Raw genomic sequence first — 27,070 nt, forward strand, 5'->3', positions numbered from 1 at the left:
TCTTTAATAGTATCTAAGATAGGGATTTAGGATTGCTAGAATTTTCATTTCTTTTTGTATCTTTTGGTGTTAACAGCCTTTTTCTAGAGTACTATCTGACTTGCACTGGTGTTCATATTAGAGCAGTGCTGTCTTCCATGGTGCAGGTTAGAAGAATAAGTTGAGAGAAAGACAGGCTGTGCTGTCCTCATGACAGGGATGTCTCCACGAGAGAGCCTCTCTGCTGGTGTTGCTGTTTGAAACACATCCACAAGGATCCCCTTCCTGATGTACAAGGAGGGTTCAGCCAGCAGGAGAGGACCTTAGCTGCCAGGAGCCCCCTTGCCAAAGGGCATCCCTTCCCATGTCCAGAGCCTGAGTGGCAGAGTATCTTCATGGTGCTGTTCTGATGGTGATCCCTACCTCTGCAAGTGCAAGCCTGACAGCAGCTCATGTTCTCCCTCTTATTTAATTTCCTCCCCATCATGTTGCCCTCCACAGGTGCTGATTCCCCTCAGATAACCTCCTTGCTAGTTAGACCTGCATAGGGACCAATATATGCTCACATTCAACCAAAGCCTTCTAGGGCTCCGTGCTGTGAACAGTGGCCCAGTCCAGAGTGAGATTACGAGGTAATGGGAATAAAGGCAACATGCCTTGAACATTTTGTTTTGTTTCTCTCTATCCATAAATCCCTGTTAATGAAAATGAATTGAAAGTGATTGAAACTATTAGGTTTGTAAATGTTCTACATTCTTCCTAAAATTGAATTTAGTGTAAAATACTTTAAGCACTTCATGCTAATGGTCTTTTAAACCTGCTGTTTTCCTGCTATTATGGTCTCATTGGAAGACAGCTGTTTTCTTACTTTTCTGTTTCTGTGATAACGTAGTCTGACCCAAAGCAACTCAAGGAAGAATTTATTTTGATTCATGGTTCAAGAGGCCTAGATGTACAGGATGGCAGGGAGGCGTGGTGGCAGGAGCAGGAAGCCCAGAGATCACTTCCCAGCTGCATATGGGGTATGAGGAGCAAGAATAGGAAAGTGTGTGAGGCTATAAACATTCAAACTCTGCCCTCAGTGATGCACATTCTTCAGAAGAACCCTCTAAAGATTCAATAACCTCCCCAAACTGTGCTCCCAACGAGACAGCAAGGGTCTGAACACATGAGTCTATGGTAGTTGTTCTCTACTTAACTAGTGCTGCAAGCCTTTAATGCAGATCCTAGTCTTATGGTGACCCCAACCATAAAATTAGTTTTGTTGCTACTTCATAATTGTAATTGATACTCTTATGAACTGTAATGCAAATATCTGATGTACAAGATATTTGATGTACGACCCTAAAGGGATTGTAACCCACAGGTTGAGAACCAGTGGCCTATGATGATGGGTTTCTCATTTTTACCATTATAGTAGTTTTCAGAGTATTCCCTGACAGTGAAGTAACATCATTCTTTGCACTACTACATAGTGTTTACTTGAGTATGCTCATTGTAGCTTGGCTCTAGTCCATAGCAGGATATATTTTACAGTAAAAAATGTCTAATATGTTTCGCCTTTCTGAGGCTTGGGGTCGCTAGGCAGAGGAGATGAGAACTGCTGGGCATTATGCCAGAACAGTGCTAAATGTGCATAGGACATTACCATGAGAATCTGCAGCATTCAGATATTTTCTATCACTTCCTCTCTTTTGGGAATGTAGTTAAAAGTACATCATTATTTGGAATTTCTCCTTCCTCTTCACTTTCATTGTTTATATCCTGTTGCCTTATCTTCACATTTACCTCTTTTATTCTGAGAGATCAACTTTGCTACTTATCCTGTCCTGTATTTTTTTAAAAAATCAGATTCATAATGTGATAAGAATCTTCTTAAATATCTTCCAAGTGTCTACTTAATATATACAGTCTTTGCTTAAACTTTTACACATATTGAATATCACTATAACATCTGGTTTAATGTTTTTGTTTTCTAGTTCTGTCATTTGTCATTTTTTTGGTCAGTTGCTATTGATTTTTATCTACTTATTTTTCTTATTTGAATACCTGGTGATTATTTATGCAACACTAGCCATGCTTATTTCACTGTGTTTTAATCCCAGTTTTGGAATTACTCCGAAATACTTTAATCCATTTATGATCTTTATTTTACTCTTTCTTGGGCAGCACTGGAATAGCGTTTAGAATGTGACTGTTTTTCTCCAGTACTGAAGCAGGGACTTTCTGAGCCCTATGATAGATAGATAACCAGTGCATTGTGAGTCTTTCCATTTGGCTTCCAGGAACCTGAACTATTCTTGGTCCCGTGGGAGCATCATTCCCAGCTATTGCTGGTGAGTCTCAATTTCTGCCCCAGGTGGCATATCAGTATATGTATGTATATATATAGATTTAGGAAGTAGTTAGCATTTCACAGAGGGTGGCCCTTTGTAGAGCTACAGAGCATGCACAGTCTCCTCTTTCCTCTCACTCTGTCCCATGCATTCCAGCCACCATAAGTTGTCCAGACTTCCAGCTTTGTCTCTTTAACTCAGGGAGATTGCTGTGTCATTCCTGCCTTCTTTCTTCATGGAATTAAGTCTCCTTTCTCACAGATATGTGTTCCTGCTTCCTTGATACCCCGGGGGGCTTGAATGGCATTGTTCTGTGCAGGTTTGCCCTCCAGTTCATGAGTCCTGTTCCTGTGGCTCCAACATTTTGTGAGTCAAATTATTTTTTGTAAGAATTTGCTTCTGTATTCTGTATGTACAAATGTTTTCTTTTGGTATTATTCCTTGAGCAGAATCATTTTCTTCATGTTTTTAGTCCCTAAACAATTCCTTAATGATGGTTTACATAGTACTTACATGTTTTCCAGTGTCTCACCTTGTCTGATCTTCTAGCTCTTCAGAGCCATAGCCCCAGACTGTGTTTGGGTGGTTGTTTTCTTCATCCTTTCTGTACCATCATAGAATAGAGTTCACCCTGTCATTGTCTCTGAGGAAGCCTTTAGCACTCCCCACTGAGTTCCAAGCTAGGGGTGTGATATCTGCAGATACCAGGCTCATAGAGCTTCCCAGTTATGGGCCTGGAGTCCAGAGGAGCTCCATCTGCCTGACCTCAGTGTGTGTAGTTTCTCTTCTGTTTCTCACCCTTGGAGATGTTTCTCTTGTCTCTTAGCTTATGCCTTCTTTCCCCTCCATTTTTGTTATTCTTTTGTGATAGTTAGAACAAGGACCCACACTACAATCTTGGCCTTGTAAGTGCCCTTTGGATAGGAACTGAGCTAACCTCATTTATTATTATATTTTTCTTTCTGCTCTAGTGGAAAGCAGCATGGGTGGCTATTGTCTAACATACTCAGTGGTAATCTTGGCCTGGAAGCTTAACTCCATAGCAGTATGAACTCCATTTCCTTCACCTGTAAAAGGGTACTAATAATTGGTGTGTTTGGTGGTTGCTAGCCTGATAGAGTATACCAGTACATGAGAGAAGACATGTCAAATACATACACAGTACCTAATATGTACAATTTGGACAACAAATGCCATTTACCTTCGGGACACACCTTAGAAGTGTTCACTTCATAGTTTGTAAGGATGTGCAGGACTCTAGGACCTTACTTCCATTGCCTTCAATTAAAACCACCTATGGAGCCTGCTAGTGGCCAGGCCCTGTGCATGCCTTCCTTAATAAACTGTCATAAAACTATCATTTAGATGAGTTGAGATACCAAGTTGGTAAGGAATACATAGAGTATAGCTAGGATCTGATAGGTATGTGACAGCTCTCAGCAGACATGGTGCTCATCAGTCATCTTTTGATCAGATTTACATTCTGGAGTGAGTGTGTTTTCTTTTACCATGCATTGTGGAGGAGCAGAGGGACTTTACTTCAAAGTAGGGTGCAGTTTAATAAACAGCCACGTAGAGTGAGTCACTTGTCCTAGCACCTCTGACTACATTCTCAGTATTCAAAATGCTGGTGGCCATTTCTCTCTTCATGGTGAGTTGGAGAAATGAATCTACCTTAAAGAACCTAGCTCTAATCTAAAGGGATCCTAGGAAGAGGGCACCCAGGATAATTCCCTTAACATTGCTTGCCAACACAAGGGAGACTTCAGTGGTGTGATCAGCCACTCGATCACAAGTAGTGGGGAGTTGCTAGCCTTTTTAGTTTTTCTCTTGTTCTGTACATGTATTAGCAGAAGGTCACTGTTGCGGGAATTATATAAAAAGAATCCACCCCGCAAACTCACTTTCCCGCTGGGCTACGTTTTTTGAGCCGGTATCCTTCAGCCTCATTACTAAGCTCTGGCGGGTTGTTATTTTCTTCCAGCAAGCTACATCTTGCTTGCATGCAACTCTTTACACACCCCCACAATCATTCATCTCAATAGCACCTAGGACTCGATAAGTAAAGCATGACTCTTAAGGCCTTAATATCCAATCAGGTTTATATAATAATAAAATCACAATTTACAAAATGCCAATACAATAATTTCAGAACCAAATAATAAAGACAATATTCTAACCCAATTAATCTATTTTGTAAAAACCTTTGCTTGGTTGTATAACCTCATGAGGTCAGGCTTGTCCTCATCCTCTATCTCCATGATCCTGACCTTCCTCCTGCCTGCTCCTCTAACCTTTTTCCTCCTCCAACTCTAGCTCTACCTCTCTGTTCCTGTCCAGTCACAGGCCTGTCACTGCCCTAATGTGATTGGACAGAGAAAATGCTACAGCAGTGGCCTACACACCACTAGCATTTTGTGTGTGCTTGGAGAGATCTCCACAAAAGGACTTTATGACATGGTGGTTTGCCTTGGCTTTGTGAGGAATGACTTTGTTCCACTTAGCAGTCTGCAGTAGTGGACTCCCTAGCAAGTGGCTATGAGGATGTGGATGATGTACGTGATATACCAAATAGCTACAGTGGGGAAATTGGCAGGTTTATGATGCCCTAGGTGGCCATGAAGACTATGTCATGGATGAGTTTTTGTTGCTTTGGAAATGGAATTTACACTCTTATTTCCTCAAGGATGCTTCAGAGTTTAAATGTTCCTCCTCTTCCTCATAACCTCTAGCAACACATTTGCTAATTCTGGAAGATATTCTTCCTTTTCTAGGGGAGAGACAAGGGCTGCATGGAGATAACTGAGAAGGCAGCAGGAACCTGTGCATCCTGTGCACACTGGCTGTATCACTTGCCTCAGATAGATCATGCAGGTGGTCTTTTTATTAGCAGCTCCTGGGATCTTCATATGGGTCCAGAACTCCAGTTTACACCATTGTTAATTAGTTGTATATCTAGGCTTCTGTGAAAAGCTTTGAGATAATGTTAGTCTAAGATATTATGTAGCATCTGTAGAGGCCAACTCGGCAATGTTTATTCCAGTTGTAGAAGTACTTGCTCTTGGGCCCAGGAGGGTGTTTTGTTATAGCATTGCTTGACTTCATCTATGTGCTAAGCACATATCAGTCAGGGGCTTCTGTGAACACTGGATAGTCATGTGCAGTACTTTGGATGAATGAGGAAGGAGATGAGTGAGCACTCTGTCTTCATGCAGAGAGGCCTCAGACATATGGGTGTAGACAGCATGTGTGAGTGGTCTGGTTTGGATTCTATTTTTATATCTAAGGAAACAAGGAAAGTAGAAATGCATATTTGTATTTGCTTACACTGGCAGTTTAAAGAAATTGTAAGTTTATTGTAAGGATTCAGGAGAGCAAAAGAGACAGAGACAGAGATGTAGGGGAGGCGCCCCATTGAAGGCCTGCTATGTAGTTAGATTTATCCTGCTAGAGTGTTTTGATTTTGAACTCTGTCAATGTATTATGTAACTCCCGTCCCTACAAAAAAGATTCTTTTAAAACAAGAAAGTTGTAAAAATAGTACATTGCTGAGAGGTCTGAAAGGCATGGCCTGCGCGCTCTGGTCAAGGACTGGAATTCCTGTGAAGCAAGGGAAACGGTTGCCAGGAACCTTTGCCAGCGGGGCTGAGCTATTTTCCCTGGCTACAATGTAGTTTTGTAGCATACTGTCAATTTTTAAAATATGTTTTTATTACATTTATTTATTTATTTGGATGTGTGTGTATCTGTCATGGTGCATATATGCAGGTCAGAGGACAACTTGAAAGAGAATTATCTTCTTCCATTATGGAGGTCCCGAGGATCAAACTCAGGTCATTGGGCTTGGTGACCAATGTCTCTATCTGCTGGGCCATTTTGCCAACCCAGTACCACTTATTAGGAACTTATTTCCAGCCAGAGTATATGTTCTTTCTTCTCTCCATCTTCATTTACTCTGGTAGATGCCTGCCACATGTATTCAGAAAGCAACCAGAGCCACTGCTTTTTCTTTTTTTAAGATTTATTTATTTATTTAATGTATATGAGTATAGACTGTAGCTGTACAGATAGTTGTAAGCCTTCTTCTGGTTGTTGGGATTTGACTTTTAGGACCTCTGCTGCCTCCGACCAGCCCTGCTCACTCAGTCCCTGCTTGCTCCAGCCCAAAGATTTATATATTGTTATATATAAATACACTGTAGCTGTCTTCAGATACACCAGAGAAGGGTGTCAGATCTCACTACGGGTGGTTGTGAGCCACCATGTGGTTGCTGGGATTTGAATTCAGGACCTTTGGAAAAGCAGTTGGTGCTCTTACCCACTGAGCAATCTCACCAGTCCAAGCCACTGCTTTTAATTGCGGCTTTTAACTCTGTATACCTGGTACCCACTGAACAAAGACCTATTGGAAAATTAATGCCATAAACAGAAATTAATGGCATATGTTTAGTCAGCTTTAAAAATTATTTACTCCAGTGGAGGGTGGCCTTGGGGGAATCTGGAAAACCCTTGCTATAGGCTCTGGTTTGGGTTGTCTTCACATTTAGATTGTACTGCTTGTGGATATGATGGGTCTAGGAGCCAGCCAGAGAATCTGTTTAGTCTTTACTCAGGGAAGTTGGATGTGATTATTTATTAAGCATGGGATCTATTGTGGAGGTAATAGGAATATGAAATGTAAAGACCATTGTACTGATACTCACAGCGTGCATCAAAGTGCTAGAAACTCCAACTTTTCATGGGAGTTAAAGGAAGATGGAAAGTATCCCACTCACGCGTGCATCGTGTCTCTAGTTGGCCTTGCCAAGAGTGTAGCAGTTGGGAGGCTGGTACGTGGGTGGCTTGTGGAGTAGCCATTCTGCATTCCCTGTTTCCTGGTGCAGTGTAGGGAATGTGTGTGGCCTTCAGAGGTGAAAAAGAGCTGGAGTACTCATGGACCTTTTCCCATTGGCTGGCCTCCCTGGCCAAGAGGATTTCAGTTTATATTTCCATAGGTACCCACCTCAAGGGTTCTTCTCTGTAGTCTGTGTCTACACCTCATCAGAGGATCTTGGATCCTGAGAGAACTAGGCCTCCTATGGTGTCTCTTTTCAAGACCTATGCATAAGACAACAACAATAAAATAGTTGTCTTCACACAACTTGGAGAGATGACAGCTTGACACACAAGGGTAAATTAACTTACCTTTGAAATTAGGAGTTTGAACTCAAGTCTGCATTTATTATGAAATAGTCTTTCTCTATTGACCCTGGGCTGAAAGATCAGGGGTGGTTTTTAGATAACTGTACCTATGCACAGAGGTCTGAAGATGATTTGAAAATCTCTGTGCCTTATTTATAAATGTAAATTATGATGCCCCTTTGCTAAGAGAAAAGACAGAAGGAAGGAAAAAAAATAACTGGGGCATGATTTTTGCAGTAGCTATTTAAGATATAGTTTAAGTTCTTTCAAGTACCTCAGGAACCTGTTGACTATTACATCTGTGTGATTTGGACATGCTTAGTCCTAAATATGTTATTTTCAGTGGATGTTTTATTTTTGATACTTGACATATGTAATAAACCATAATTTTAGCTAGTTGTTAATATTATATTGTTAATATAGGAAGCTTGCTAAGGTGCATTTAAAACTGCAGTTAATGCAGGACTTTTGATGTCATGCGCAAAAGCAAAGAAAAAAACATATTTAGGTGGTACTACTAAAGCACTCAATAAATTGCTTAGCAAATCATCTTGAAAGCATTTGTCAAAAACCACAAAGAAAATATGCTTTAGTGCTAATATCTTAGGCTTTTCATAAATGATTCTGTTAATAGTGATTCAAAAATAACCACTGTTCATATGTCAAGGCAAGAAGTTTAAATTGTTCAAATATATAAGAGAATATGGCATTTTTGCCAATATTATACATTAACTAATTATCATTACAACATTATAATCACTGCTTAGGATTGAAATCGAACCACAGCCTGCTCAAAAGAGGGCTTTGGAAGATCTGAGCCTTTGCTTCTGTAAAGAAGGTAGAGAAGCAACCAGGAAGGTGTGTAGACTTGAGGGTTCAGCATCCTCTGCAAGGTCAGTGGGGCATTTGGAAGATCTGAGGTAGTGCATGTATTCAAAACTACCTGCTCAGTAGATATACCTGTGGCCCATCTATGTCTTCTGAAGTTTTGATTGCACTCCACAGGCTCTGCTATTCAGAGTATAGCATTCATGCTTGTGGGCTTTGGAAAACTTTGGCTGGCTTTCCTGCTCAGGTGTGGTTTGCTCTAGGCAGGCTTTATTGTCCAGCAGTTTGCTTCCTTTCTGTTGAAGGAAGCTTGAGGAAATATTTCTAGGGGGTTGTTGGGCTTTCCCAAGGGACATTTGGCCAGGTTTACACAGACCTGTGAGTACAGCTGCAGATTAGCAGCTGCTGCCACAGAGAGCTTCTCTTTAGCTGTTCTGGCCTTAGCAGGGCATTTGCAGGCCTTTTGCCAGTGCCCCTCAGTGAAACGTTACTACTCCATTAGAGCGACTGGCTGTATCTATGCAGCACTAGAAACGAGTGTCTATTGCTACATGCAGCAATATAGACAAATTTTAGATTGACCAACACAACAAAAGAATACAAAGAAGGCTTGGGTGGGGGTACAATTACCATGGAAGTGACAGAAAAGGTTGTTCAGGATGTGGGGATCAGGGTATATCTTATTAATGTTATTATTATTTTGCAATACTGGGTTTGAACCCAGGGCCTGTCACATATTAGCTAAACACTCTTCCAGTTTTCTACATCCCAGGCATTTAAAAAAGGTTAATCTGTAACAGGTTCTTGCTAAGTTGCCCATACTGGTTTAGAACTTGCCATCTACCTCCTTAGTCTCCTGGGTATCTGGGATTGCCCGTGTATGTCTGTATTTCTGTTTTTGCCTTTAACTTGAATGTAGTTACTAATTCATGAATGTGTACATCTATCAATACCTGTCAGATTAGGTACTTTTTACCATGTATAGTTTAATGTGTTTTTGTTTATATATATATACATATATATATACATATGTATGTATATATATATATGTATATATATGAAGAAGAAATAAATTATCACTGTAAACAAAAATTACTCAGCACAGTAGACAGCAGGTAACTAGAAAAAGCAATTTTAAGTTGAACGGAAGAAAGAGAAAATGCTACTTTCATAGAGAAGACATCATGTCTCATAATTTTGCTTCCATGTGATTTTATCATTATTGTTTTGAAACAGGGTTTCACTATATAGCCTTAGTTAACCTGAAATTTATTTTATTTACCCGGCTGGCCTCAAACTTGTGGACAATTCTGCCTTTGCCTCCCACGTGCTGGGATTATAGTCCCATGGCATCACTGCTGGCTTCTGTCTTAAGTTTTGATTGATATTCAGAGAATTGTTTAAACTATCAAGGCTAGGGATTTAGAGTAGAGGAGTCCTGAAGATTGGCTCAGTCACCTGCCTTAGTTTTGTGACTTTGGGCAAGGTAGACTTTCTCTGTTTGGGTCTTTCTTCTCTGTGAAACAGGACTGTAGAAGTTAGTGAGTGCTCAAAGAATGGAAGGAGTCACTAGTACGGCTAGGTTCAAGTCAGATAGTCTTGAGCAAGAAGACTGAGTGCCTTAAGCTTACCGTGGGGGCTGCTTTCTGTGGAGTTGGACCATTCCAGGGATGGACAGGTACTCTGATGACTTACGTGTCATATATGTTCCTGATAGGGTTATCAAGCCACTCAACTTCCAGGTCACCTCTGCTGTCTTATTTGTGGTTTTATTGCTGTGGAGAGACAGCATGACCAAGGCAACTCTTATAAGGACAACATTTAATTGTGGCTGGCTTACAGTGTCAGAGGTTCAGTCCATTATCATCATTGTAGGAAGAGTGACAGCATCCAGGCAGGCATAAAGAGTTCTACATCAAGCCGGGCTGTGGTGGCACACACCTTCAATCCCAGCACTTGGAAGGCAGAGGCAGGTCGATTTCTGAGTTCGAGACCAGCCTTGTCTACACAGTGAGTTCCAGGACAGCCAAGGCTATCCAGAGAAACCCTGTCTTGAAACAACAACAACAACAGTAACAACAACAACAACAACAACAACAACAACAACAGTTTTCCATCTTGATCTTAAGGCAGCATGGGACTTATCTTTTGCAGGTCGCCAGGAGTATGTTCTCATTTGCACTGAGCATAGGAGGAGACCTCACAGTCTGCTTACACAGTGACACACTTCCTCCAACAAGACCGCACTTCCTAAATAGTGCCAGTTCCCATGGACTGAGCGTATTCAATCTACCACATCTGTCTGTCTCAGCCATTATTGTTTTGAGTTCATTAATTTTTTTCTTTGCTAAATAATGAGCTCATTGCTCAAAAGTACCATATTTCTGATGGCTTATTGGAGATCAATTTTGACATTTTGTAGGTATTACTTTTTGTTTGTTGATATTTAAATGTATTTTCCATTTACTGGAGAAAAATATTTGTATTTCAAAATATTTTGCTTAAATTTGAAAGACTTTGTTTTATTAAAATGTTAGCTCTTAACAGAGAATGAAAGCTGTCCCATTTTTGTGAGTTCGACATTGTGGTTTGTGAAAACACAGGGGATCTCTGAAGTCAATGATTTGATGCTTTGCAGATGTTAGCCAGAGAACAGTTCTACAGTAACTAATCCAGCATTGGGAATAGTGAAAGTTGGTACACTGGGGCCAGATGTAATTTGAGGAAGGTGTAAAGGGAGTACATTGAATCTACTTGCCTATAGATGAAAAAGACAATATTATGCCAGACAAAGCTTGGGATTAGAAGGCACACTATGAAAAGTGCTGGTGAGTTTAGCAGCCCAGAATGGGTGTGGGTGCTCTGGGCTTAGTGAGGACACTGAGCTGGTGTCAGCATGATAGATTTCAAGTCAACAATTTCAACATCTACCGAGAATGGTGAGGCCCCTGGACAGATCAGTAGCATACCATCATTAGGTTTTTGCTGTAGAATTTAGGACATCTTTGAATTGTTATTTCATCGTTGATAGGGGGGCTGGACAGATGGCTTAATTGGTTAAGAGCACTCACTGTTCTTCCAGAGGTCCTGAGTTCAATTCCAACAACTGCATGGTGGCTCACAACCATTTTTAATGGGATCTGATGCCATCTTCTGGTGTGTCTGAAGACACACCAGTGTACTCACATACATTTCATCATTGATATGCAGACTTGGAGAGCAGTCCAGTGAAAGCATAGTTTCTTTAATTCTACCCTGCCACTGTGACTTATGGAAACCACTGGAATCACACACTTTTTCATGGTCTTGGATTGATTTGCTTTTAGAGGGTTCTGAAAATGGCATAAGGCTTTTTTTCTTTTTGTTTTTAATAAGATAAATCCAGTTTCTCCAAAGTTTTTAGATTTATTGTCTTGTCCCAACTTATCGCAAATTAGTTTGTTTGCTGTTTGTTTTTTTTTTTTTTTGGTTTTTCGAGACAGGGTTTCTCTGTAGCCCTGGCTGTCCTGGAACTCACTCTGTAGACCAGGCTGGCCTCGAACTCAGAGATCCGCCTGCCTCTGCCTCCCAAGTGCTGGGATTAAAGGCGTGCGCCACCACCACCACCGCCCTTGCTGTTTGTTTTATTCAGATTGTGTAATTGATGTCATCAGCTGGAAGGCAAGTGTGATTTAAATGAGGGTATCCTGTCTTCCGACTTGGTATGCTTTTCCTTTGGTCCTCTGCAGGGCTGGAGGTCCGCTGGGTAGACTGCTACTTTCCCTTTACCCACCCTTCCTTCGAGATGGAGATCAACTTTCGTGGAGAATGGCTTGAAGTCCTTGGTTGCGGGGTGATGGAACAACAGCTTGTCAATTCAGGTAAGAAAGAATTCCACACTGCACTTACAGGTTTTCTAGAGGACCCTGTATTCTCATGTGACCTCATTTGCGTAGTCACCAACAGTTATGTCACCAGGGGCAGCATCACCAGCCTTTCTTAGAATTCCCATGAGAACCATGTCTAATGATGTGCTTGTCACTCCTCATTTTGCAAATGAGTCTTACCCCTTTATCAGCTCTTGACAGCTAGATTTGGATCTTAGGAGTTTCTATTCCTTGATGGCGGAGGTGGGGGTGGGTGCAGGCTTTGTAACTGCCCCAAAGGCATTTAGATATGTGTCATATGAGTGCAGTTTATCTTCCAAGCTATTCAAGAATAAAGCTAATATATAATCCTCTTTTGTTCTTATTGCACTCAGTTCAATAGCCAGAATTCAGGAGAGATTTTATAACTACACTACAGCCCAAAAATAAAACCACACATGCTCATGTTGCCTAGTTGCTCCCCAATGTCAGCAAAGGTATTGCCATCAAGTGAGGCAATGTGGAAAGACATGGTAACTGATTAATTTTTAACAAAATTGAGAAAGCTCTCTGCAATTCTTCTTTGGGAGACCGTTGCCTAATAAAAATTATACCATTTGGACTTACTGTGTGTTTTTAAAATATTACTATCTGAATTTAATTATAAAAGCATTTTTTTTGAGGGCTAGGGATGCTTGTCTAGTATGCATAAAGCTCTGGATTTGATCCCTTGGGCATGGTGATATAGTCCCTATGGTCTGTGATCCCATCACTCAGCAGCCAGAGGCAGAAGAACCAGAAATTCAAGGACATCCACTGCTACGTAGTGAGTTCAAGACCATTGTATGAAGTTTTGAACTCATATACTTGAAGCAGTCACCAACACACCAAATAAATATGCACGTGTGTGTAGGTATATACTGTGCAGTCTGAGTTTCTTAGTGAAAGTGAGAGATTAGATAGAGAAGCACCAAGTAGAGAGGGACTAATGTGGACTCTTGCCTGCTCAGTGTCCTCCACTCACTGCATTTTGACCCTTGAAAAGAGACATTTACAATGTGGTCTTAGAAGGCAGTTTAGCTTGGGTAAGATGCAGACTTCTTTCTCAAGGTAGACAGGAGGAAATCATTCTTGGTGACTAATAAAGGTGTGTCGTACTAGGTCAGGATGAGGAGAGACAGAGACAGAAGGTGGCATGAATGTTGGAACTGAATGCCTGGCCCCTCTAACACTTATCACCGAGTGAGGCCTGATTTGCCTATTATTTAATCACTAAAATGATCAATTTAGAGCAAGAAAAATAGCTCATTCCCAAGATGGCAGATGTAAGGAGGCAAGAGCCCCTAATATGCTGTGAGAACAGTGTTCTAGAGGATTTATAGGATCAAGAGGTGATAGGTAAGAAAGAGAAAGGGGATTAAAAGCATGTTAGGGTACAGTGCACTATCCGTCTCCTGCCCATGAATGCCCACAGTTCTTAAAAGGAAATGATAGTGCCTTATTTTTCTGAAGGTGGAGTTTTGCGTTTTTAAATCTAAGATCACTCATTTGACAACTGTGCAGATCTGAATAAAGGCTTGATAATAAAAGCTTGATATTTTCAACTCGTTTGAAGTAGCTCAAAGTCTTCCAATTTGTGGAAAGCTACTTAAGCAGTTGGCATATCTTAGGTCAGTGACCACATGTCAGTAGTATCACTGTTAACAAAGCCCATGTGGCCTCAAAAACTGATGATCACACACATGACTTGAAGTCGGAGAGCTCAAGATCTGTCCAGGTCTCCCCTGGCTTTCCTTGAGGGCCCCTCCACCTGCAGGGCTCTGCACACAGACAAATGCCTTATAGACAACTTTCCCCTGTATGTAACATTGACCTAGGGATGAAGAGTGGAAATTAGAGCCTGAGAGTAAATCATAGTCCTCATTTGCCCTTGGTAGTTTAGAAACTCAGGCTGATCTATGACAGAGGAATACACTTTGCCTGTGTCCTTTGATCCTTGGTTTTCTTGTAGTTGAAGTGGACACAAGGATGTCTTATGTAAAATCTCTGTATCATAAGTAGTTGAGGTACTGAATGAAAAGTGTTTAGGAAAAAGTCTGACACACAGTAACAGTGGAGTAGAGATTAATTGCCCATGTTGCAACATCCAGAATTTTGCTGATGCTTAGAGCCATTTATCAACAATCAAGTTGCCGCAAAGTTGTGTGCATGAAATTTAAGTATCTTGGGGAGAGGGAGATTAAAGCAATGGAAAAAAATTACAGAAGGGCACCTGTGTAGGATTTGCTGCTTGTACTTGAAGTTAGTGTCTCAGAACACAGAAGAGTTTGTCATACTTACTTCTCCTGATGATTTATTTCATCCCACCCCCACCTGATCTCTAGTGTTTTTAGGACAATATCATGTCATGACTCAATTCTTAAGTTTCCTACTAGGATGACTCAGGATGCTTCTGTCTATTCTTATGGCATATGGGATACAAACATCTTAAAAGATATCACCACAAATGTCACTGGCTGTGATTGTACCAGGAGGAAACTTATCATTCATTTAGCCTTTGTGAGTTTTAGATTATTCAAGGCAGAGAGGAAGGTCTGTGATGCAAAATAACTTAAACCATAGAATCTTTTTCAATTATGACTAATCATGGTAGTCAGCTTGAGAGAGATCCTTGATTGGATCATTTGAGAGAGGATGACCCTCCCTAAATCTAGGCTACAACTGCTAGTCTCTGCCCATATAAAAGGACATAAAAAAGGAAGCTTTCTAATTTTGCCTGCTTACCCTCACTCTCATTGGTAAGTTCATCCGTGCTATTGCTAAGGTGTTCCTTCACTGTGATTAGAACCTACTTTTAGGTTCCCATGTAGACTGCGATATCCTGTCTCACAGAATGAACAACTACTGAATTCTTAGCCTTTCTATCAGGACATAGTGATTGTTGGACAGGCCAGACATGAGTCTGTAAGCTACTTTATAAATCCCACAAACACACGCGCGTGCACACACGCACACATTCATTCTACCAGTTCTCTTCCTCCGGAGAACTCTTGACATAATTTCCTTGCCTCATTGTTGAATTGTGAAATAGACTCTTAGGAAACCTGTGTAAATCCATTCATTATTGGTTTCTATTGTTAAACAATTATTGTTTGCCTGTTTGTGTATGCATTCTTTTTCTTGCTATCTTTCTATGGCTAATGGGAAATAGAGTGAGACTGTCCCGACACACAGACATAAAAACGGTAAAGGTACCCTGTGGTAAGTATTTGTTACAGGAATGAATAGTAAGCACAGTGAAAGAAGGGGAGGAGGAAGGCTTTGGAAAGAGTCTGTCAGAGATTCTCAGGATGGAGCACTCACAATACAGAGGATGACAATGTGTGTCTCCAGACAGGTTAGCTTCCTGTTTCCCAGGAATTCCATTTGTTATCACTGCTGCTGCTCAGTTGGTATTCCTGTTGTGCATTCTCTGTGTGAATGTGAGCCTGTTTCTTTTCTCTCCTTCTTTGATAACTCATCTCTGTAGTCTCCACATGGTTCAGTGTTAGTGATCTGAGTTGATCAACTTTTAAAGGGCGTCAGCCTTGGTATAGCCTTGGCTTGTTAGGTACACTAGACATGCTGTTTAATACAATTTTCAAAAAAATCTACACAGTGTATTTGACCAAGAGTTTACAAAAATAATAAAAAGTACCTTTTCCATGTAAAAACATACATCATTGTAGTTTGAATGCAGGATGTCCCTCAGAGCTCATGCATTAAAATATTGGTCCTCAGGTTGGTGCTATTGAATGTAGAGTGTATTTGGAAGGAAGATAGGTCATGGGACACATGACCTTACAGGGTATTTACTTTGGCACCTTACTGTGTCTGGACTCTACATTGTGAGTAGCACACTCTGATTATGGTGTACTGCTGCACCCCTGTGGGTTAAAGGGTGGCCCAAGTCCAGCCCAGGGCTTGGGCAGCTGGGGTGGCAAGACTAGGGAATTTTGACTCTGCTTACTCCACTCCAGCACGTGGTGGGTGTTGGGCTATGAAAAACCTGGGAACCCGCTCTGGAGATGGGGAAGCACAGTCTGAGGTTCCCAGGCTCGGACTCTTGGGCACTCCAGATGCTGCTGGATGCTGCGCAAGAACTAAGACCAGAGTGGGAGCCCACAGGCTGAATCTAGCCCAGGGCAGAAGGGGAAGTGGGGAGGAGAGCTCAGGGTGGGTCCTGCAGGGAGGAGAGAGTTCTTGGCTTGCTCAGCTAGCAGCTCAGCAGGCAGCTTTGCTTGGTAGAGACCTTGGCTTGGAATGCAGAGAGGCATTCTGTGGGAGGCTAGATGCAGCTCTTTAGAAGAAGACCTGCTCCATTGCTCCCCACAGTGGATCCCGATGAGCAGAGACAGTACATGGTTTTAAGGCATTTATTGTCATGGTGGAGAGTTGTGATGGGTAAAACCATACTCCACTTTCTCAGGATGGGGCTGAGGTTAAATACCTTTTGCAGGGAGGAGTGTCTGGGAAGGACAGCGTAATTGGCTAAGCCCTTTCAGGCCTTTTGGTACCTCATTTAAAATAGAGATCTGTCTTGAAGCTGTATGGTCTGTGGTCATGTCCTCAACCTGTAGAGGGGCTTGGAGCATTGTCCTTATGTGACTGATGGCCACAGAATTATGGACAGCTGAGATCTAGTTTCCAGGAGTGTGGCAAAAAGCCTACCATCCCTTGTAGAGTTATCTGCAGGGTCTCTGGGGTTTTAAACCTAGCTCAGCCAGAAATCAGGCTGCTTTTTATGGTCCCATATACCCCTAGTCTAAAACACCGAGCCAACTGACCATGAACTGACACCTCACAAACTGAATTCCACCATGCTTTGAAAATGCTGTATTTGGGATCAATTGAACTTTCCCCTAATTTTGGTGTAAATAATGTTATAACCACAGTCAAAGTAAAGAATATTTTCCCATGAAAATGTTGACCTTTTTGTGATCTGCTCTATCCCCAACCCTGTCTTGAAAGCACTGATACGTGATATTCTATTTCTATTATGTTCTGTAATGCTGTCATATGGTCAGTATGTATTCTTTATGTATGTTTTCTTTCACTTAACATGCAGCAGTTTTGAGTTTTCCCCCGTGAAGGTATCAGTCAGTGCTGTATCAGTTCATTGCTGTTCATTTTGAGTAGTGCTCTATTGTATAGGTACACTTCAATCTGTTTACCCATTTTTATGTGTATGTATTTTCAGACTGCTCATTTAGAGAGGTCTGTTCAAATATAGACATAGTGTTTATCCCTTTTTGAAATAATCAACTTTTCTGGTAGAAAAGCATTCTGCAGTAACTGAAAACAATAAAATATGAAAAAGAGATTGCAGTTGATTCTATGATTACCTAATCCAAGTTTCTCAATCTGAAGCACATAAATATGGGTGCTTATCACATGCCTCTGAATGGAGTCCCATTTTCATAAAAGTACACTCACTTTCTGAGTGAATATTATTGAAGTAATAGCCTAGTGTTGCTCACTGCTTCAATGCCTGCTAATTTACCCCTCTCAGTATTCTATCAGAGCTGAGAAACAAAACAACCCTCTGCTATTATGGAATTCTGTATTTTTTCCCTAAATTCTGTCAAGCTTTCCTTTTATTTTTTTGAAACTGGTATTTGGTTATTTCTGCATCTGGCAAGGTTTGTTTATAGTGAACATAGCATGAATGTGTTCCCATTGCTGAAGATGAACTTTGTTAATTATCACATGGCATTGTGGTCACTTCCTTCTAGCCACTCCCTCATCAGTGGGCTGTTAGAAGTAGTCTTCATACATGTGCCCTTGGGTACTTCTTTAGTGTGTGTCTGGCATGAGTCATATGTGTGTCATGAAAATAGCACCTGTGGCTCTCAGCCTCTGATGCACGAGGCAAACACATGGACAGGTTCCAACTGCGCTCCTGGATGATGCCTTACACGGTCAGTTGCTTATTCTTTACACTTAAAATGAGGAAGGAATTTTGTGCCACTTTACTTTTTCTTGTCACTAGTGTGGTTGAACATGCTTCCAGTATTTTTTGTCACCAGATTTTTTGATGTCACTTTTTCAAGTGGTATCCTTTCGGATACTAAGAAATCTTCACGCTTTCTTTTTATTCTCTCCTCACAGATTAGACTTTTATTTTCTTCCCTGTTGGAACATTTGGCTTGTCCATTTATCCTTGTGAGATAAACATCTTTATATGAGGGAATTCTTTCTTTAAGCTTATTTATATTAGAATTTTGTATACTCCTCCTCATTAATTACCTTTTTATTGTTATATTTACATTTATCAAGCCTGCCTCCATTGAAAACCTCCCAGTTCACTGTACATTTCATTCTTTTTACTTTGTTTCCTCTGGTGTGGACATTTTCCTTAGGTGTTTCTTACAGGCTGTGTCTGCCTGGGATAAACTCCTTAGACTTGCTTTATTCGACATACTTTTTTTCCTTCACTATCTTGAAGGATATTTTTATTGAATATAGAATTGTGGATTGATAGCCATTTCTTTTTCTTAGCATTTCAAACTGTTGTGTCTTCTGCCTGTTGTTAAAGGAAAAAAAGCGTCATCATAATTTCAATCACCTAATAATTGCTCATCTAACTATACAGTATTGTCATTAATTAATTAATTAGCTACATTCATGATTTTTTTCATTCTTGGTTTTCAGAAATATGATTTGTATATTTTTCAGCTATGTTTTTTTTTAACTTTTACTTAACTCTTTTCTCTTCTTTTTTCCTTTCCTTTCTTTTCCTTTCTTTTCTTTTCCTTTCTTTTCTTTTCTTTTCTTTTCTTTTCTTTTCTTTTCTTTTCTTTTCTTTTCTTTTCTTTTCTTTTCTTTTCTTTTCTTTTCTTTTCTTTCTTTACCCCTACAGAGACTCTGTGATTCTGCTTGTCTTTTATTAAAAAATTTTTTTATATGCATGGTTTGCTTGCATGTGTGTCAGTATATCAGTTGTATACCTGGTATCTGTGGAGGCCAGAAGAAAGTGTCACATTCCTTAGAAATAGAATTAAAGATGCTTGTGAGCTATCAAGTCTTTGGGTGCTGGGATTCGAATCTGGGTCCTGGATGAATGAACTGTTCATACTCTTAACCTCTGGCACTCCCCTTCTTTCCCTTACCTGTCTCTTCCCTTCCGCTCCTCTCTCTTCCCCTACTTTCCCTTCCCTTTCCTCCTTTCCCTTCAGTTCCCCTCCCCTTCTCTCCCTCCCCTTACCCTCCTCTCCCTTCCCCTCCCACAACCCTTTACTCTCTTTCCTTCTCTCTACCTCCCTTCAGGTCTCCTTTGCTCTGTGGCAATATCTTCATTCATTTCCTTCTCACCTTCCCCCTGCCAACAAGCATTAGTCTGCATTTCATTCTACCTTGAATTTCATTAGAGTTGTGCACAATGTGTGTGTTAACCTGTTTCTACAGTTTTACCAGTGGAGTAACATTGCAGAACTCTGTATGATTTCTGTGTGTGACATGAAATCCAGCATTGTTTAGTTGTGGTGTATTTGTTTCGTGCTATGTAAATTCACTTGGGTGTGTATGCCATAGTTTATGTCTTCTTAAAGCATTCCTGATTGCAGTTTTGGTTGCTTATGCTGAATATTTTTATGCCTACAGGTGTGTACATGCCAGGGTTTTAATTGCAGAGTCAGTTTTCATAGGAATCTTCAGGGCTTTTCTTGCATGTGATAGGGAGTCACCAAATTATTTGCTAAAGTGGTTTGCTTGTTTTGCATTGCCTCGAGACTGTAATCAAAATCCCTTGTTGCTTACATTCCCTTCAATACTTGCCCTCGATCTGGTTTACCCGTTTGGGGATGATAGAAATAGTTTACTGTGGTTTTTATTTGCCTGATTCATGTTGTGGCTGAATGCATTCTTCTATGTTTGTTTGATATTTGTAGGTTTTCTTTTCATTTCAACTGGGTTTATTTTCCCATTTCTGTTTCTAAACTGATTGGTAGACTTCTTACATTTATATCAGATATTATTCACTTGTTATTTTTATGTATTGTAATTTTACAGGTTTGTGTCTTTCTTTTTGTTGGTAGTTCTTAAAAGTAATATATGTGTGTGTATATGTATGTGTGTGTGTATATATATATATGTATATATATATATGAAAAATATATATAGTTCTTCCTTGAGTAGCTTCAGTTTTCTTTATATCACATCATTCTTTAAAGAAAAAAATCACTTCTCCAGGAAATGTGAGTGGGTGGAAGTTGACAAGCCTGTGAAGATTGCCCCTCTGCTTGTCATGCTTGGTCCTGGTATTTTATATCTCTCGTTTATTGTCATATTATTCATATTCTCAACATGGGGATTCTAAATTTTTAATCCTCCATGGCATCCACCTCTGTCTCCTGGTGTTCTGTCAGATTTGGTCCCACCCTCTGACAGTTTCTCCTAGCTGGGAAGGCATGTTTTAGAGTATGCTTGATTAGGAACTGTAGCTTGGAGCTTGCCTGGGGTTTCCATTCTGCATTTTGCAGGGAATTGGATGTGTTTCCTTGTAGAGATTTTAGTTTTCCTAATTCTGCTTCTAATCCTGTCACCCTGCAGTGTTTCTCTTGTTAGTGTAAAAGTGAAGGCTCCACCCCTGGCTTTAGACTGGTGCATGCGCTTGCTCCTGGTAGCTTTCTGCAGCAGTTGTGCTGTGTGCTGCATGCCTAATGTTCAACCATGTTTCTACCCAGTGTATCCTTTGGAAGTGGAAACCCATGTAGGATTCTTTGTTCCATTACCTAAAGCTTGGAATATTTGATGACTATATAAAGTAATTGCCATGCAGTTTCCCACTCCTTTCTCATCTGTCTGATCAAACTGATGATGTTGACTGGGGAGTATTCAGGTAGAAAGTCTTAAATTTGGCCAGTTTAAACTGCTCCAAGTTGTAATTTCATTCAGGGCCTGAGCCTGTGTACTACACTCACATTGCCCAGTAGCTTTGAAGCATTCTCTTCTGTGAGAAGAACATATTTCCCTGCCCTGCTGATTGGCGATTGCCCTCTTGACTGCTTCGGCCAATGGGATATTAGCAGATGTGGTTGGAAGCCTGGCTTGGGATGTATATCTTAGTGTTTGACTATTGCTGTAGTAATTGAATATTCCTTATGTAGTCTGCTGGTTTTAAAACAGTGAAGTGCTCACTGTTTTTTCAGTCCATCTACAAGTGGTTGTTATATGTCTCAGACTTTGTCCTAATATGTGGTCTATCAGGCATTACTGAGTCACAAAATGCAGTTAGTGGTCGTATTTTGTGTTCATTTTTCACTGACTGAGGTCTTGAGATCATTTCCCTCAATTTCCTTTCACAGAAAGTCCAGGAGAACTCACTCTCACTTTCAGGTATATCTACTCTACTTTCTTCTGTAGCTTAGTAGAAAAGATGATTGAATGGAGAGGGAGTTTTTCTATGTCCTTCCCACTGTCCAGAAGCCACTGATTATTGTCTCAGTATAGTGTAGTTGTGGGTTCTGTGATCCAGATAGGAGTTAGCCTTGCAGGTTATCTGGAAAGTTGTCTTCTCAGATTTTTGTACATGCTGCTAACACAGAAGATTGTATATATATGCATATGTGCTAGTGTTTGGATAATTGTCCTCTGAGTCTGTAGGCCCAGGGCACAATAGGAGGTGGTGGAACGTGGAAGAGGTAGACTCTAGTGGGGTTTCTGGTCACTGTAGACATGCCTTTGAAGAGGATGGTGGGTACCCTTGCAGCATCCTTTGCCAAGTGATCTCACCACAGGCCCAAGAAGTGACTTCAATCTGTCAAAATGAATCTTTCTTCCTTCAAGTTTGATTACGTCAAGAAGTTTGTGACAGGAATAAAATGTTAATAACTTTTTCTGGTATAACTCTCTTTCCATTAAGCTTCAGGTGTTTGGATTTAACCATTAGCAGGTATAAGAGTAAGAACTCTTCAGTTGCTTCTGAGGTTGGGGAATTTTTTGCTTTTGATTACTGTGGTGTTCTGAGTTCTTGGTCAGTACCTGAAACATAGTTAGTACCTGTACATCCCTCATAGTAATGTGTCGTGTGACCCTTACCCCCACCCTATAGAATTAGAACAGTAGGAAGAAAGGGGGCCTCTTTTTTCAAGCTTGTCTTTGGAATGAGACCTGACTAATGAAGATGTTTCATGGGAGCACAAAGGTCTTGGTATCAGGACCTGTCTTTGGTCAGATCTACCTAGCTGCTTGCTGGGCTGCAGGTCTCTGGCAGGTCATAGGAGTCTCAGTTTCTTCCCTGATAATGAGTGGCTTAAGACATGTCTAAGTTTCCTTTAAGCTCCAACTCTAGAATATGGTCTTCAGAACAGCCCAGAATTTAAAAATGTTAACCTAGACTCGCATTCTGTTCTGTAGAACCATGGGGAAAATTGCACACCAGACAGATTTTGCTATATATGGTTCATTAAAAAGGTTTCTTTTTCCCCTTTAAAGAAATTCCCACAGACAAAACAAAAAACCCAGAATGCTCATATAATTGAATTGTATGTAAAGTATTTATGGAGCCCTTCTTTATAGGATCTCAGCAGCTCAGCAGGCGGTGGTGATGTGTTCCCAGTGGCTACGTTTTATTTTCTCCTCTGCAATAGAGTTTTAGGAATTATTTATGGTACTGTGAGGATAAACACAATCTACTAGGATATTTTCTTGTGTCTTTTTTCCAAGGCTTGTTTCTGTACTTTAGGCTCGAATCAATGTCATCATGAAATGGCTATGTTATGACAATGAATTGTTGTCATCAAGCATAATTTTTGCTGTGTTTTAAAATCATGGCTTTTAATTGACATTTTAGGATTTGGACATTATTAGGTGTTTCCACACATGCGCGCATGCACAAACACACATACACACATACAATGAGGCTGATTAGTTCTCAGTGTGGGAAGTGATGGGTTGAAAACGTACTTTGCTATTGGACATCTAAGTTAGAAAGAGGCAGCTCTAAGTGAAAGATGAGTGCTCAGTGGTTTCCAGGCTTGCTACCCCAGGAAACCTGTGTAACATTTCTCCCTCTTATTAACCAGTCCCTTCCCCCATAAAAACAAAAAACCAAAACCATTTTATGGGGTGCATCCTAAAATGCAGAATGAAAGAATGCCCTTCCATTGGTCCTGATATTGACAGTAAGCTATGGGGAGGACAGAAATTCACTTTGGGAAAGGAGTGATAGATAACTATGAGATACTCTAAAACTTTACCTATGGGTATGTTTTTAGTACAAAGATAGTGTCTGATATCAACACAAGGTTGGACTTGGCACCTATACTGCCTTTGGGCTTTAAAAAAGTGTCTTAGTTAGGAGTTAACTGCTGTGAACAGACACCATGATCATGGCTACTCTTATAAGGACAACATTTAATTGGGGCTGGCTCACAGGTTCAGAGGTTCAGTCCATTAAGGTGGGCACATGGGAAGCATCAAGGCAGGCATGGTGTAGGGGCTAAAAGTTCTACATCTGGTTCTGAAGGCAAACAGGAGAAGAAGACTGGCCTACAGGCAGCTAGGATGAAGGTATTAAACTGCACACCCACAGTGGCACACTTATTCCGACAAGGCCACACCTCCAAATAATGCCACTCCATGGCCAAGCACATTCAAGCTACCACAAAAGGCATTAAGGAAAAGCTCTTAAAATCTGTTATGTGTATTTTTTTGAAGCGTTTGAAGATGAGAACCCTTTTTCTATTGCCTTCTATTTCTCTAGCCTTCTATTAAGTGTCTGTGTGTCGGTCTCTGTGCTTGGTACTGTGCCCAGTATGGTGAGGTAGTATTTGCCTTTGAGGTATACGTTGTCTGGGAGTGAGAATTATGAGGAAGCCACTGTGCCAATGGCCTTGTAGGGATAGTTGAGACAGAAGGTGGTTGCTGGAGAGGTTGCACACAGCAGTCTAGTTGGAGTCTAGACTTGTGCTGAGCAGCGAGGCTGAGTAAGGTAGATGATATAGACCTGGAGCATAGCTCCTTTTCCAGTGCAGAGTATCACAAGGAATTGAGGGCAGTTGTCCATGTTCGGGGTGACTAATAGATAGACCTGATAGGGTATACCTGCAGGCATGGGACATACATCAATCAAGGTACATCTAAACAGGGTCAGTTCTTCCTGTTCTGTGTGTATGTGTGTTTTTTTAAAGAAAAATTTTACTTGCCAGGTAGTTTTAGTGCGCACCTGTAATCCGGCACTATAGAGGAAGAAGCAGGAAGATCTCTGTGAGTTTGAGGCCAGCCTGGTCTACAGAAAGAGTTCCAGGACAGCCAGCATTACACAAAGAAGCCGTGTCTTGAAAAACCAAAGCAAGCAAACAAATAAATAAAAATTTACTTATTTTATGTTAATGGTTGTTTTGCCTGTGTAAATGCCTATGCACTATGTCCTTGCATGGTGTCCATTGAGTCCAGAAGAGGTCATTTCCTCAGAAACTGGAGTTAGAGATTGTTATGAGCTGCCATGTGGGGTGCTCACTTAACCACTGAGCCAACTGTTCAGCCGCAGGATGAGGATTTGAAGAGCTTGTCATGCAGAACAAAAGACCATAAATCTCAATCTACTGATAGTACCCATCTACCGAGAGAACTAACCTTGTGAGACAGTGTGATGAGTTTGATGTAGGGGATCTGGCCCTACCATGGGTTGAGTGGAATGTCCAGGAATATACATGGGTGTGACATTGACAACAGACAGGCAGGAAAACCAAGGGGCAATGTGATGTATGAGACAATGTAAGTTGACCACAGTCTAGGATGATAACAAACTGCAGATTGAAGGATAATTTAATTCTGCTTGTGACTTTTCCAAGATAATGAGCACACGGAGCTTTTAGGCAGTGTTCTCCTCTATAACAACCTAAGTTTCACACTTTTTCTCCCTTGTTCTGTTTCACAAGTCACCCGAATGTAACAACTAACACAGCATCTTTGTCATTGTTGAGGCATTGATTTTAGAGGTAGAAGTCATTGGAGACCAATTCCCACCTGAACTTCCTACAGCAGCATGAAATTCACATTCCACTTGAAAGTTCTATAGAATCACACAAAACTGCATAAAACCTGGGTATATGGTGACTGAAATACATGTTGTCTAGTTGGCTACTCCCCTTTTCAGACCATTATTCTGGCTCTGCTTGGACAAACTGTCCTGGGTATGTCTGCCACCTTCCCAGAGGGTTGCTGGTAGGTTTGTAACTGTACCAGCTGGATAGCACACACACCACCTTCATCTGACCTGAACATGTCTGCATGCAGCTCCATTTCTTTGAGTACTAGACTTTTTAATTGCATAGTTTAATTAAACCCAGCTTTGCTTGCTGGTGACCATTTATTTGAGCTGAGTGCTGTAGAGGCTGTGTGCTGAATTTCTTGTTAGTATCACCTAGGTTTTTTCAGCAGTATCTTGGTGGTACATTGCCAGATGCCATGCAGGAGGATCCACGGTGGGCAATTGAGCTTCCTGGAAACATCCCACCATTTTGCTTGACTGTGATGGTGAACCCTAGAGAAGCACATCCCCAAGGATTTCATCCTAGGATTGCTTCTTGCTGCTCATGTGCCTTCTCGTGTTTGTTATTCTTGTATTCCTCATTTTTTCTGACATGGTGTAATTGGGCAAAGAAAGATCCTTTCTGGCTATGGTCTTTTATGATTGACTTCTGGGTATTAGCCTACCCTATTGGGCAAATTTCCTGAATATCAGCATGAAGATGAACTTTCATGAAATAAGGGTGTTTAGATGATTTTATAATTCCTGGTAATGATTTTACAGAACTCCTGATTTGATTCAAATAATGTTAAGAAGTTAAAATAGCTGATAGAAAGTTTAAAGTTAGAATCAAAAATAGAATGTGCCTCGTCCTACAAAATAACCAAGGCTGTATAGTTTTTAAACTATAGTTCAATGAGCTTTCATGTACTACAAACACGTAAATTTTACTAGGAAGGAAATTAGGCATGGATCAAATTAATGATCAGGAAAAACATTCATTCTAGGCTAGGTACAGGAACGAGGCCACAAGTGTACATCCTGATAACGTAAGGCCTTGAATAAGGGCCTTATAATTCTATTATATAAAAAAACAAACAAACAAAAGAAACAAAAAACAAAACAAAAAATCCAAAACAAAAACCAAGCAAACAAAAAATCTATTGCTTTGAACTTATAATGAACTTATAGAATGAAAGATAAATAAAGCTACTATTTTGAAGTTATAATCAACAATCCTGTATTACCTTTCTCTTGTATAACATTTTATCTGTTTTTTGAATGAAGTAATTGTCTTAGTGGGTATAAAAAGGCTAAGAGAAATAAAATTGTTAGAGCTTTGCTCTGTCCACCAACTATGTGTACATGTACGTATCTAAAATGGTTAGAGCTTTGCTCTATCCACCATGTATGTGGGTATAGGTATATATGTAAGTTGCTTGGAGCTTTTCTCCATCTATCAAATATGTGTCTGTCTTTCTGTCTGTCTGTCTGTCTGTCTGTCTCTATATGTATGTGTATATATATTTGTATTTTTTTGTGTGTGTGTGTGTAAGATGGTTGAAATCTGCTTCGCTTCATCCACTGTGTGTGTCCATTTTTTTCTCCTTCCTTTCTCTAATCCTGAGCCACCATGAACAGCCCAGCTAGCCCTTATTGGTGGCAGCTCTCACTGGCTACTTAAGTAGCAGCTTAAGCTAGTTACAAGTCACCTTTCTCTAGTCACCTGGAGAGGTTTATATTTGGTGCCATTAATGCTAGGATCCCCTTCCTCCTTTTTCCATCTAATAGCCTACAGATATTAATTGGGGTGGGGGGGGCAGATGGGGTAAGTTGTCATCAACACTGACCCCGGCTGCTGACTCCACACTTGCTAGCTTCTTCTGTTT

At 40.6% G+C, this 27,070-nt stretch overlaps 1 protein-coding gene across 5 annotated transcripts in view; it reads left to right on the top strand.

The window, feature by feature from the left end:
• Positions 1-27,070, top strand: part of Fars2 (phenylalanyl-tRNA synthetase 2, mitochondrial) — a 440,651-nt gene that overhangs the window by 128,426 nt on the left and 285,155 nt on the right. For 4 of the 5 annotated variants that reach the window (XM_031359625.1, XM_031359624.1, XM_031359623.1 and 1 more), the window contains one exon: positions 12,053-12,184. The exons of the other annotated variant lie outside the window; for it this stretch is intronic. In XM_031359625.1, coding sequence (XP_031215485.1) covers positions 12,053-12,184 — 132 coding nt within the window. The remainder of the gene's footprint in view (positions 1-12,052; positions 12,185-27,070) is intronic. 5 annotated transcript variants of the gene reach the window in all.

The sequence above is a fragment of the Mastomys coucha genome, unplaced genomic scaffold, assembly GCF_008632895.1.
Source record: "Mastomys coucha isolate ucsf_1 unplaced genomic scaffold, UCSF_Mcou_1 pScaffold7, whole genome shotgun sequence".
NCBI classification, from domain to species: domain Eukaryota; kingdom Metazoa; phylum Chordata; class Mammalia; order Rodentia; family Muridae; genus Mastomys; species Mastomys coucha.